Source organism: Lottia gigantea (genome assembly GCF_000327385.1).
Source record: "Lottia gigantea unplaced genomic scaffold LOTGIsca_39, whole genome shotgun sequence".
Lineage (NCBI taxonomy): Eukaryota > Metazoa > Mollusca > Gastropoda > Lottiidae > Lottia > Lottia gigantea.
The window spans coordinates 589,181-601,262 of NW_008709333.1; the positions used below are offsets into that span (position 1 = coordinate 589,181).

The 12,082-nt window shown below is 34.5% G+C and overlaps 1 protein-coding gene across 1 annotated transcript; it reads right to left on the reverse strand.

Moving 5' to 3' along the window:
- Nucleotides 1-3,541: 3,541 nt before the first annotated feature.
- LOTGIDRAFT_217342 (hypothetical protein) lies at nt 3,542-11,162 on the reverse strand. Its single transcript, XM_009059403.1, has 9 exons — nt 11,061-11,162; nt 8,926-9,041; nt 7,220-7,486; nt 6,830-6,990; nt 6,334-6,417; nt 5,846-6,020; nt 5,351-5,550; nt 3,657-4,878; nt 3,542-3,636 (listed from the first exon to the last, which is right to left on the reverse strand). The coding sequence occupies exons 2-8, from the start codon at nt 9,035-9,037 to the stop codon at nt 4,786-4,788; spliced, it is 1,092 nt and encodes a 363-aa protein (XP_009057651.1). The 5' UTR covers nt 9,038-9,041; nt 11,061-11,162; the 3' UTR covers nt 3,542-3,636; nt 3,657-4,785.
- Between the last annotated feature and the right edge of the window lie 920 nt (nt 11,163-12,082).

Below are 12,082 nucleotides of genomic sequence, written 5' to 3' on the forward strand. Positions count from 1 at the left end.
AAGGGGGCGCAAGCACATGGACCAGCTGGTAGAAAATATCCTCAAAGTTCTAATTTGTTATCCTTGTAAACCATTGCCAAGAGTTTTAATCAAGGACCAACTGGTTGACAGGATCCCCGAGAACCTGAGCTGGTATCTTTGTAAGGTCATTGCTATGTGGTTTGGACAAGGTCAAGCTGGTATAGACAGAATCCTTGAGAACCTGAGTTTTTATCTCACGCAAAGAAAATCCAGGAAAGAGAGTTGCCGGAAGAGTTGATCGATGGCTCGTTATAATGTAAGGGCTCGATCCATGAGTATATCATACTTGCTATCTTTGACCAAAAAAAAAAGACATTCGTTGAAACTTACCAGAAAAGGTGGAACTGATGAAAATTTTGACTGAGTTGGATTTGATGGTTGGTACTTGATCTAGGGTTATCTGCCCTTTCAACAACTGGCGGACCAGATCCTTGTCATCCTCTGAGAGATGTTCATACCGATAAAGACTGGCTTGCGACCACACTACAGCCGTCGTATCAGACGCCAGGATACGGGAACGACGACTTTCTGGAATGGAAGTACGATGATTAGAAACTATAGAGGATAGGGTTCCGTTATGTTGGGCCAGTAGAGGGGGCGGGGGGTATAGTGGCACCCCCAAGACCCTCGAACCTCGGTTTGATATATCTACTTTAAAGGCACACGAACTCGTAAAATTATTCACAGCTTTAAAGGAACAGATTTGCACCACTTCAATTTCAATTTTTACAGAAAGAATATTTTTTGAAGAAAGAAAAAATTTAGAACATCTTTCTTACCTTTAATATCTAGAGGCATCTTGTCTGTTTATTTAAAAAAAACATCTCAAACTATTCCAATTTCATCTCATTTACCATCTTGTCCTGTTTCTAACTTCAGAGAAGTGTGAACTCACATTCACATGTTGTTTTCTTCTTTAAGGTCCAAGGTTTCAGTTTGAATCCGAATTACTATATTTCGAATCTCTGATGTTTCAACTAAGATATTTCACAGGTTTAGTTTTTTAGTTCAAAATGTGGTGTCTTGAAGTCCCAACTATCTCTGTTTCAAATCCCAAGTTTAGTTTTTTTATCTTCAAAGTTTCAAGGTTTGTTTTGAATCTGACCTTACTTCCACCTACGATATTTCACAATCCATCGAATGACAAAAGAACTGTTTTGACTAAACGACAGGTAAACACCACATAACCTTCAATACTTTGTTCCTTGAAAGACACTGATCCAAAAGACCACAATCCAATCAAACTAATATAAAAGTTCAAAAATATGTCACTCTACAAATAACCAACTTAAAATTTTCTTTCGATGGTCAATTTAAAACAATAGGCCTACTTCAGCGGTTAAAATTCTCTTTTCTCTTTCTCTAGTCCTTCAGTTATTGAACTTGGGTAAGCTGATTTTTTTAGTCCTTGCTTCCCTTGGCAGTCACAAAATACTAAATTTGGTCAAATTCAACAGTCTCGCAGTTAACATGTCTCAAGCTAGAAATCTAAATAACAAGTTCTACCTGTAGAATTATAATCCAATCCGCTTGATTGGCGTTGCTACCAAACGTATTATCCCTATTAGACACTGGATCAGCGTAACCAATATTATGGAAGGGGATAACAGACAAAATGGATTTCGCCTAAATGAAGATTATTCTATGTAATATTATGGGGGGATTTAGGAGACAATACAAATGTATCAGGGTCTCTATTTACTTGATAATAATGTTTCTGTTTGTTTGCCAATGCTCATGTACCTTTGTATAAGGCAATAAAAACAATACAATACAGTGTGACAGGGCATGGGTCTATTGCGAAGTTCCTGATGCAAATCTATGAATAGTTATGACTGCCCATCTTGTATAGGAAGTTCGCTTCTTCAAAAACAATTATTTGATAAATATGCAAGAATTGCTCATAATGTTGCCTTCCATACACCAACAGATCTACACAAAACGAAACCCGAAATCCAAAACAATATTTTAAGTGAGTAAGTATTTCCTAATGAAAGTTGATGTCAAGTGTCTATAAGTGTAAGCATACCCTGTTTGTGCCACAACATACAATACAAAGGTTGCTTGTCGTATCCCTTTCCATACATAAATAGACCCATAGAGTATATGAGGTATTTTGACTGATATACTATACACGGGTCGCTAGTCTTATCCCCTTCCATACATCAATAGATCTATAGAGTATATTAGGTATTTTGACTGATATACTAATTACTATACAAGGGTTGCTAGTCTTATCCCCCTCCATACATCAATAGATCTATAGAGTATATGAGGTATTTTGACTGATATACTATACACGGGTCGCTAGTCTTATCCCCTTCCATACATCAATAGATCTATAGAGTATATGAGGTATTTTGACTGATATACTAATTACTATACAAGGGTTGCTAGTCTTATCCCCTTCCATACATCAATAGATCTATAGAGTATATGAGGTATTTTGACTGATATACTATACACGGGTCGCTAGTCTTATCCCCTTCCATACATCAACAGACCTATAGAGTATATGAGGTATTTTGACTGATATACTATACAAGAGTTGCTAGTCTTATCCCCTTCCATACACCAATAGACCTGTAAAGTTTATGAGGTATTTTGACTGATATACTATACAGGGGTTGCTAACAAAGACACGATCTATTATTAGATTAAGTACTAATTTTTTTTAATCACGACATGAAACAATCGATCCGATCAGAACGACTGGTTTATTTAAACAAGGATATGGAAAGTCTGCAAACCTTATTAAGGGCAATTTCTCTGAAGTCTTCTGGTCCACAGAAATATAAGGTTTGTTAAATTATATTTCAAAAAACACACTCCCCTCAGAGAAATGATAGGTAAAATCACCAAAGTTTGTATTGAAAACGCTCCTTAAAAAACAGATTTCCTAGAAATAATTGTGATTTTGAATCCACGATGGTGTGGAGCCAGGGTAATTCTTGTGATTAGCCAGTAGTATATAATGTTTAAAATACAACATGGTGATTACCCTGTACCGAATTTATTTGTTAATACTAGTCCCAACAGATTCACGTCATTTCTTCCCGAGGAATTAAAATTTTATATTAGGCCAGAGTCAGGGTTAGAACAACACATCGACTGACTGATTGACGTTAGTTGTACCGTTATCAGTAACAGCGATCTCTTGCTTTGAAGTTAGCGAGCAATTTTTAATTATTAAACTTTGCCTGGAAGATAAATACCCAAGATAAAAGTTATGCTAAGACAAAAAGGGTATAGGCTTAAATCATACAGGGGGGTAAGGGGTATCAGTAGGTGGGAAGGGCCAAGAAGAAATGAAATGAATGGAGTTTTACGTCCTACTTTTCTGCTCCATGTGGGCTAATGAACGGGCAACGCCATGCAGGGTGCAATGATAAAATTTTGCCAGATCAGCGTTTATGGTCCCATCGGAACGACTTCTAAGTCTGCCCCTTTTACCTGCAGGGGCCGATAAGGCGCTTTAGACTTGTCAAGAGTGCGGAAAACATCAAAGCCTTCTTATCTTCGTGTGGGGCCAAAAAGAGTAGTGAGCTTAATTTAAAGGGTATGGAAGCCGATTTTTCTTGCTAAGAGGGTTCGATCCCACCCCGGGGTGAGGGCATGCTATTAAAACTAAAGCCAAGTTTAAACCACAGTTTATTAACATTCCCGCCATACAGATGAATTTATAGTGACTGGATTTCTCATCTCTTTAATTTAGACTCCATACCATATATTTGCGTGTAAAGAACGCAGTATTTTTATCCTGAAAATGGCTTGCCAAATTGGGGTAGCTTTGCCAGCCAGATGCGGCATCAAATTTTCAGTTTTTCAAAAAAAAACTTGTATTGCTTTGAGATCAGAATTCATGCATACAAAATGTACCTGATGAACTAGTCTTAGATAACAAACAAGCCATTTAAATAACAGTCTGGACATTCAAGTCTACTACTTTCAATTTCATTATGATAAAATTAAAGCTATTCTGCAAGCATTCAAATACTAAAGTTATAACCCGTTTCCTAATAGTTACATACAACTGTGGTATTACAGGAATATAAAGGAAGTCTGAAGAGGAACACTATAATGAAATAGACAATAACAGAACAAATATAGTACAACAGAATCTGAACTCCATCTTTTAAAACTAAAAACAGAAACCCTACTATTCTATAGTTACTAAGATAGTTTTAGTATGTGTACAAGCAAAGCTATGTCCATGCTAGACAAATTTACAGACTAGAGCCCTGTTTCATAATTAAAATCTTGGGATCAAAATTCTGAAACGAGTGCAAATTTACATGTATTAAATTGAAAGGTTTTCATAAAAAACCAACAAAAATCTAATGTGAAATTAGACCTTCGAAATAATCAATCCTAAGATTTCATGAAACGAGAGCCAGCATGATAAAAATCAGGGAATATCAAGAATCGAACGATCACATAATTAAATAATACACCACAAAATCATAATTTAAAGAAATCAGACGCTATTCTGAATTAGGTCCCTTTCTTTTGACGTAGAACAACACTAGTTTATGTTCTTTAAGAAAGATGTGGTTTACTTTATTTTAATATGCATAGCATATAACTTAGATTTTAAACTGAAAACATTTTTAAAACCACTGAGCTAATTGAGAATAACGTCTAAGAATCCGTTTTTAAACAAAATTGCATTAATGAATTAGTAATTGACAATTTTGAGATAGAGCCCAGTTGTTCTATTGAAGATAGTTGACTCTAATCAGGGCTCACTGAGTTGTGTAGTGTCTAGTAACTATGATTAGCAATAAAGAGTGATTGGGCAGCAGCCTCTCCCTCACCGTCGGGGGTGTATTTTCCCAGGGAGGCGTTACCATTAGCCTGAAAAATAAAAACAGGTTATTAGCTATGTAGACTCTCTGAAAGAAAGTGGTCCAACTAAGAAGGAAAAATTTGGGTAGGTAATTGGTCAGACCAATTTTAAGCAATTAAAATTTGACAGGCATGTAGAGAAACTCAGTAACAAATAATATATTCCAATGGGGTGTTGTATTGTAGTCAAGATCTTCTAATACAAATGTAATGTGGGTCAGAAAAAAATAAATCTTCACTGACAAATTGCATACAACTACATAACATGCAAAATGGCCGAGTCAATCTTTACAATCTTGCAGTATTTAAGAAAGGTGAAGTTCATAATTTCTTGACATTGTGACGATGAACTGTGTAAAACTTTATACTGCGCATATCATTCATTAATATTCATGTCCATCATTAATAATCATGCCATTCATTAATATTCATGTTCCTCATTAATATGCGCATCTTTAATAACCTCTTGGTCAAATCTTACCTTGGCTCTCTTGATTAATTCAGCTTGAGCTTTGCCCAAGTTGGCATCTTGACCAGCCCAAGCCTTAATAACACTGGCTTGAAGAGCTCGACCGAATGAGAAAGTTAAAGCCCAGGGTTTACGACCGGGGTAGGCGTTGATAGCGTTTAAATTAATGGAGGCATCAACCTCTGATTGACCCCCAGATAAAAAGGTCACTCCTGAAAAAAAGTAAAAAGTATTTTAAATAAGAATAAGATATTTTACACTTTTGAATATTTTGTATCATAAGACACTTAGGGGAATAGGCTAACTTGTAAGTGACAAAGTCCTGGTTATCTGGCCCAGGAAAAAAGGAAAATCAGATGATAGATACCCTACAAAACAATCTTATTTAATTTTTGTCTTTGCTCCTGGATACTATCATAGTTACTGAGCCTAGTTTTAAATTTAGCAGTGTAAATTTTAATACAGTATTTTGGGGGGTCAGGGAATTGTGACAAATTATAAACAGACCTGGGACTGCAGCAGGGACAGTTCTAGATAAAGCTTCAACAGTAGCCTTGGCATTCTGTTGAGCTGTATATTTAACTGTACATCCTTGACCAGCTGTTACCATGTTAGGTTTTAATAAAGTACCTTCCAAAAAGATATTGTGATCACTTAATGCCTTATATTGGAAAGCTAATACCTGAAGAAAAAATTAAAAAAATTATAATTCTGGGTTTTCATAACTTGATACAGATATATAGATGCCTTGTATTGGAATGCGAATACCTGAAGAAACAGAAAATAAGATAAGACTAGATTTTCAAATTTTGACATAAACACAAACCATAATGTATGTCATGTGTGTTTTGTTTTAAGCACCACACTCAACAAATCAAATTAATTTTGCTAATTCAAGGGCAATAACTATAAGATTAAAAAAAATAATTATCATGCTGCAAGAGTTTTGTCTAAAAATAGCACAAAATGGTGGGATATAAATAGCTAGAATTTACCTTTTCAGTAACATACTGGGCCTCTTCAAGTGTGTGGGTACCATCTGGTAAAACTTCTGGTTCAACGATTGGTACCAAACCATTCTGGAATAAATTACAATTTGGTTCATTATTTTTCAAGGGATATTTCATAATTCATTCATAAGATTTGGGAATAGGCATAGCCTTTATTTCTCCTCTCCAATGGAGATTAGACTTGTAAGCCACCACCTCGAGTCACAGTCCTCAGATGACTTTTGGAGCAGCTTAGCTCAGAGTTTCAGCCAAACTGATCACAGTAATAACATTAACTTGTTTACAGATCTAAGGGAGATAACTACATTTTAAGTTTCCTCTAATAAAGTTGCTTCCAGTGATGAATTTTGAAGGGTTGAGTGTTTAAGATTTCATTTCCAGTAACTACATTTTAAGCTTTCTGTATGAAAATTGTTTCTAGGAAGAATAATTATGTATCTTCCTGTACAATAAAGAGTTATGACTGTCTCTCAGTACTCACTTGTTGACAGATGCTGGCGTATCGAGCTAAAACATTAGCATTTTCTAACATAGCCTGATATGATGGGGTTTGTGGGCCAATTTTTAACACACATCTCCACTTGGCAAACTGGGCTCCATCTTTCTTGTACTGGGCACATCTTTCTGATAAACCATCAAGACCTACAGGGCAAAAAATATAACATAGTTATGCGAAAAATCAGACAAAAGAATGATGAATTATCATCCACAGCAAACTCATCTGTTAGCATTTTTACCAGTCAACCCAGCTGTAAATGCATACAGATAATCCAGGAAAGATCCAAGCTAAGATGCTCAGGCCAAGCTTCAGCTGGAAGAAAGGATCCTCGTAAACCTTTCTTTGTAAAAATAGTTATTTTCTTTATCATACCTTGTGTAGTTCCCTCAGAGAAAGTACCAGCAAGGGGAACAACTCCCTTATCAACTTTAATACCAGGAATGATTCCCTTATCTTGGAGAACTTTCACAAATGGTGTTCCATCTTTAGCTTTCTGGTACAGGGTTTCTTCGAAGAGGATTACTCCAGAGATATTTTCAGCAACACAGGCGTCGGACGAGAAGAGGAGCTCTCGGTATCTTCGTCGATTTTCTTCTGTGTTTTCTAAATTAATACTGGAGAATCTCTTTCCAATTGTACCTGGAATTATAAGTTTTATACTTTACTCTTTCAATTTCATGATTTACAATCTAGGTAATACTAACCCCTAATGAAGTAGCAGTAAACATTCTAAATCAGTTAGGCTTGATATATAACAGTAGAAGTTTGTACCCCACATTTGCCGAAATTGTACTGAACAATATCCTTGTCCAGACGTTTACTTCAAGCTGTGTAAATTGGTTGAAAAGTCCGAAAGTTAACATAAATATTACCTATTTCTACCTTGTTTTCCTTTGGCAGGTAAATCTTGTTTTAAGATATATGAATATTCATATGTCACATGATTCCCAAATCGGCCAATCAAAAATGTTTGTGTTTCATGTTAAAATATGAGCTTACATGCAACTAGCAAAAATTTGCAGGAAACCTGTCTCGTTTTGATTGGTTTAATAAATCTACTGCCTTATATCAAGCTATTTAGATCATTTGAACACAGTGTCTAAATTATTTATTGATAAGAGACCATGGTTTTATCACCAATTACTCTAGACCTTTTTTAATAGTCCAATTTCAACTTTTATGAGAAATCAAATAAATAAAGTACACAAATAAAGTGGGTCTGTCAACATCTGCACATCTGTTACTTTCAGCTTATTGATTTCAAATATTACTTAGAACTAATATAATAACATTGAATGAATATAAAGAATGGAAATCACCCTTCGATTTTCATTGTATTCATCCTATGTATTAGTTTTAATGCACTTTGGAATAGCTCATTGAGAGAGTTGGGGAGATCGTCAGAATTTAGCAAATCTAAAATGCTTATCAGAAGTTGAATGGGTGACGGAAATATATTGCATTACAGACACAATTTCGGACTATTTCTCTTACTTTTTAGAATGATGATCGCTCATAGTTCTTTAACAATTTAATATGTACTGTATTATAGAAGAGAAAAAAAAAATAGCTTATTTACTACAGCTAATTCCATGAAAGCTTATCAGATATATTTCCTCATCAGGAAAGCTAGTTTTGTGGACACAAATTAACTGAACTCATGCAGAGTGTATCAGCTGGAAATCAAAAATAGGACAACTGTTCATTATCCCTAAAGTTATCTATATTTTTTATGTATTAAATGAATATATTGTTAATAAATCATTTTTTTTTTTTTAATGACCTAGATAGCTTACTTTGGCGTCAATTTTATCAATTATTCTATTTTCACTTCCAAAATCGTTCTCTTGCATCCCACATTTAAATTTTTTCAGGGAGGCCCCTCTGACCCCCCTCCCCTCTCCCCACAATGACTCATACCCTCAAACTATCTGCAAAGGGGTATTTGGGCACTTAGAACTTTTCCACACATAGACATTTTCTCATAATATAAACTACATATAGTAGAGCTCATTTGTAAAATAAGGGGCATATTTGGTGATTCCAGTCTTGCTCTGATATAGAATATTTGTACTTACCTGTAGATTCATCAGCAGCTAGGATACCTTTACCAGGTGCAACAATAGCATTAGCTATCTTTCTTAATTCATCTTGCTGTTCAGCTGTTAAGTATTGGGCGTGGTCTGGCATGTTTCTGAAAAAATTAATAATCAGTTCAAATGAAGGTGCAATCCAATAAATATAGATAGAGTTACTGCCCTTTACAACATCAGTACAATGTACTAATAGTAACTTACTGTCCTTGACTATAGTGAAGCACTTTTAAATCAGCTAAAAGAAGGGTGTTTGAATTGTTAATTTTGCCAAAATATACATGTCTTTGATTGCAGACAAACCATAAGTCTGATTACTCTCTGAAAAGTAAGATAGATGGCTGAAATTGAGCTTTCAGTAGGAAAATAATATATCTTTATAGACTTTATATCTTTATAACTATAAAGAAAGCTGAAATTAGCTCTGTAGATTAAGACACCTTAAAAAGATATAGCTGAAAATGAGCTTCACTGCTGAAAAATAAGTAAGCTTATATACACAACTAAATTACTTTAATGATAATGAAAATGTGTTTACACAAAAGATAACCGTGTTTATCTGTACTTTCACCGGAGATAAAGTATGTAATATCTAGATAGATAATAGTCTGTTGGGCAAAGATCAACTCCTTCAACCATGTACTATCAGCTGATCAAATATGTCCAGAAATTTCTTTGATATGGCTCATTTAGTCAGAATGTTATTAAATTCGTGTGGCTGAATTATTCTTTAGTCAAATCAAGGCTGTTGATTAGAATAACTTTTAAATTCATGTTGGCAATTTCTAAATCAGAATAGACTAATACTGGTATGTACATTCAGCTAAATTCAGAGAATTTTAACGTCAAATAAAACATTTAATAGTTACCCTAGTCATTGATACCAAGGAAACGGTTATGCTCCCAGCACTGTAATGTATTTCTGCAGAGTAGCCTAATATTTGCAACTGGCATAACGCCAGATTAGTATATTGAGCTAAATTACTATTATAGTCATTGATATTTTTAACAACACAATTTGTATGTCTATAAATAACAGTAACGCAATTGATATATAACTCCTGTATTTAGAAATTTAATTATGAGCCCCAATTACCAGATTTCTGGTGAAGAATTCCTTGTGTCCAACTTATAAACTGGTTAAATTTTGGTTAGTTTGTCAGCTTATTGATTAACAAAAGTTATAAATTGTAAACTAATAAATTACATTTTGCAGCCTTTAGAAGCTATTTATGCCAACCAACTATCACAATCAAGGTCAGGAGGAAGTCTCAAATTTTTTAGCTTTAAACCTAAGGAAGATAACAGTCTTAAAGTCAGTCAAAGTAAATATTGAAAGACTGAACTGTAAGAAGACTAATTTCAAGATAAAGATCAATGTCACATCCATTTGACCCATTCAGAATTAATCATCCATGTGCATATTTACTATTAACATAGTTATCAGAGCAAAACAAGTCAATTTTGTCATTGATAAAATTAAGGTGTGGTTAAAAGCTTCTATTGCATCATTGTAAAAAACGTGATAGACCAGGAAATTCATATTTCATCATTTAGTAGATCAAATTTTTTAATCATTTAAATGTGAATTTAATTGTAAATTCTAAAATATTACTGAAAGTCGACTGTCTTACTGTCCGAAAACAATATTTAGAGAATTGCATTTTGGTGATCTTTCTTAATATTTATAGGAAATAGCGCTGAGTTTTTTTAGATTGTCTAATTTTGGTTTGGTTTAATGAAATTTAAACTGACATAAAAATAGTAGGGTTCTACTGATATCTAATTTTACAAATGAAGATTTACTTACACTACAGTCAGAAATGTGGGTCAGTTTCACATGTAATTTCTGATAAGGGGAAATCATAGCATGGTTCAAAGGTAAAATCATCAAATCTTTCAAAGGACTACAAGACATTATATCATACAATTGGCATTCAAATAATTCAGTTTTGACTTTTGGTAAAATGACAGTGGTCGACAGTCTCTCAGATTAATTTTTGAAGAGACTAAAAGTTAGAAGTAAAGAACTGTATCAAGTCGATTGAAGTCTGAAGATCCATGATCGAAATAAACTAAGATAGATAAGCTTATAGAATTCATGAAAGTTTATACATTACCTATTCCTAAGGTACACGAGTTATGCAGCTGATACAAAAATTACAAGTACTTTCGAGGTGATCTTCGTAAGCTTTGGCTTCAAGTTCGCAGACGAAATAATTACTTTTACATAGATTTCTACACAAGGTCAAGGCCGAGTCAAGTTGTCGGTGTCCTTTTCAAGGACGAATCGGCTAAATTCGGTAACGAATAAGCGACAATAAGCAAAATGTCAAGGATGTTCGTCTGCTACAAGAAATTGCGATCCAAATCCTAATCAAAAACATGAAAAATCAATGTTACTTACGCTGTAAAATTTGATCAAAAACGTAAGATTGAAAGCCGCTGGAGGAATCTACTGACTCTCGACAAGTTGCAAGATGAGAATGCGCAGATCAGGAAGTCTCGATTGTAAAGTTATTTCATTTATCAGCCAATCACCAACACTTATTGATATTCTCGATTATTAGGTCTCTTACACTCAAGCCACGTCAGCACTGCAGTTTTTCTCTAATCCGGATTTTAGCCTACTTACGACGACCTTACTTGTTTACTAATGGACTTTATCCCCAATTATTTACATAGCATAGATTTGTTCCCTTATGAGAGTTGCTTACCCTTCTGTTATATAATAACTGCTTTTTTCAATCGAGAAAAAAGTGCTATTTTACAACTTTTACTCCCGAAATTGTGTATATTGATCAAAGCATCAACATTTTTATTTCCTATTTGACAAGAGCTCATATCTTATGCTGCTACACAATCCTTCTCGGGAGAGCTGGATTTGAAGATGGGGCTTAACTTTCTAGAATAGTGCCTTTGTAAATGAAACTTTGAGAAAATGATGTAACGTATTTGAAATAGACACGTTGCCTTAAAGATGTGCCCTCTGGGCGGCGAGCTGTGAACACTATTACTGATTAGCTCAGCTAAAAAAATTCTTCTGAGACTGAAGTATGATTGGTCAAAAAAATGGCCTACCTGTCCCTTTTTTCATGACAGATTCTGGAGTACTAATGTAACAAGGAAACGGATTTCCTCA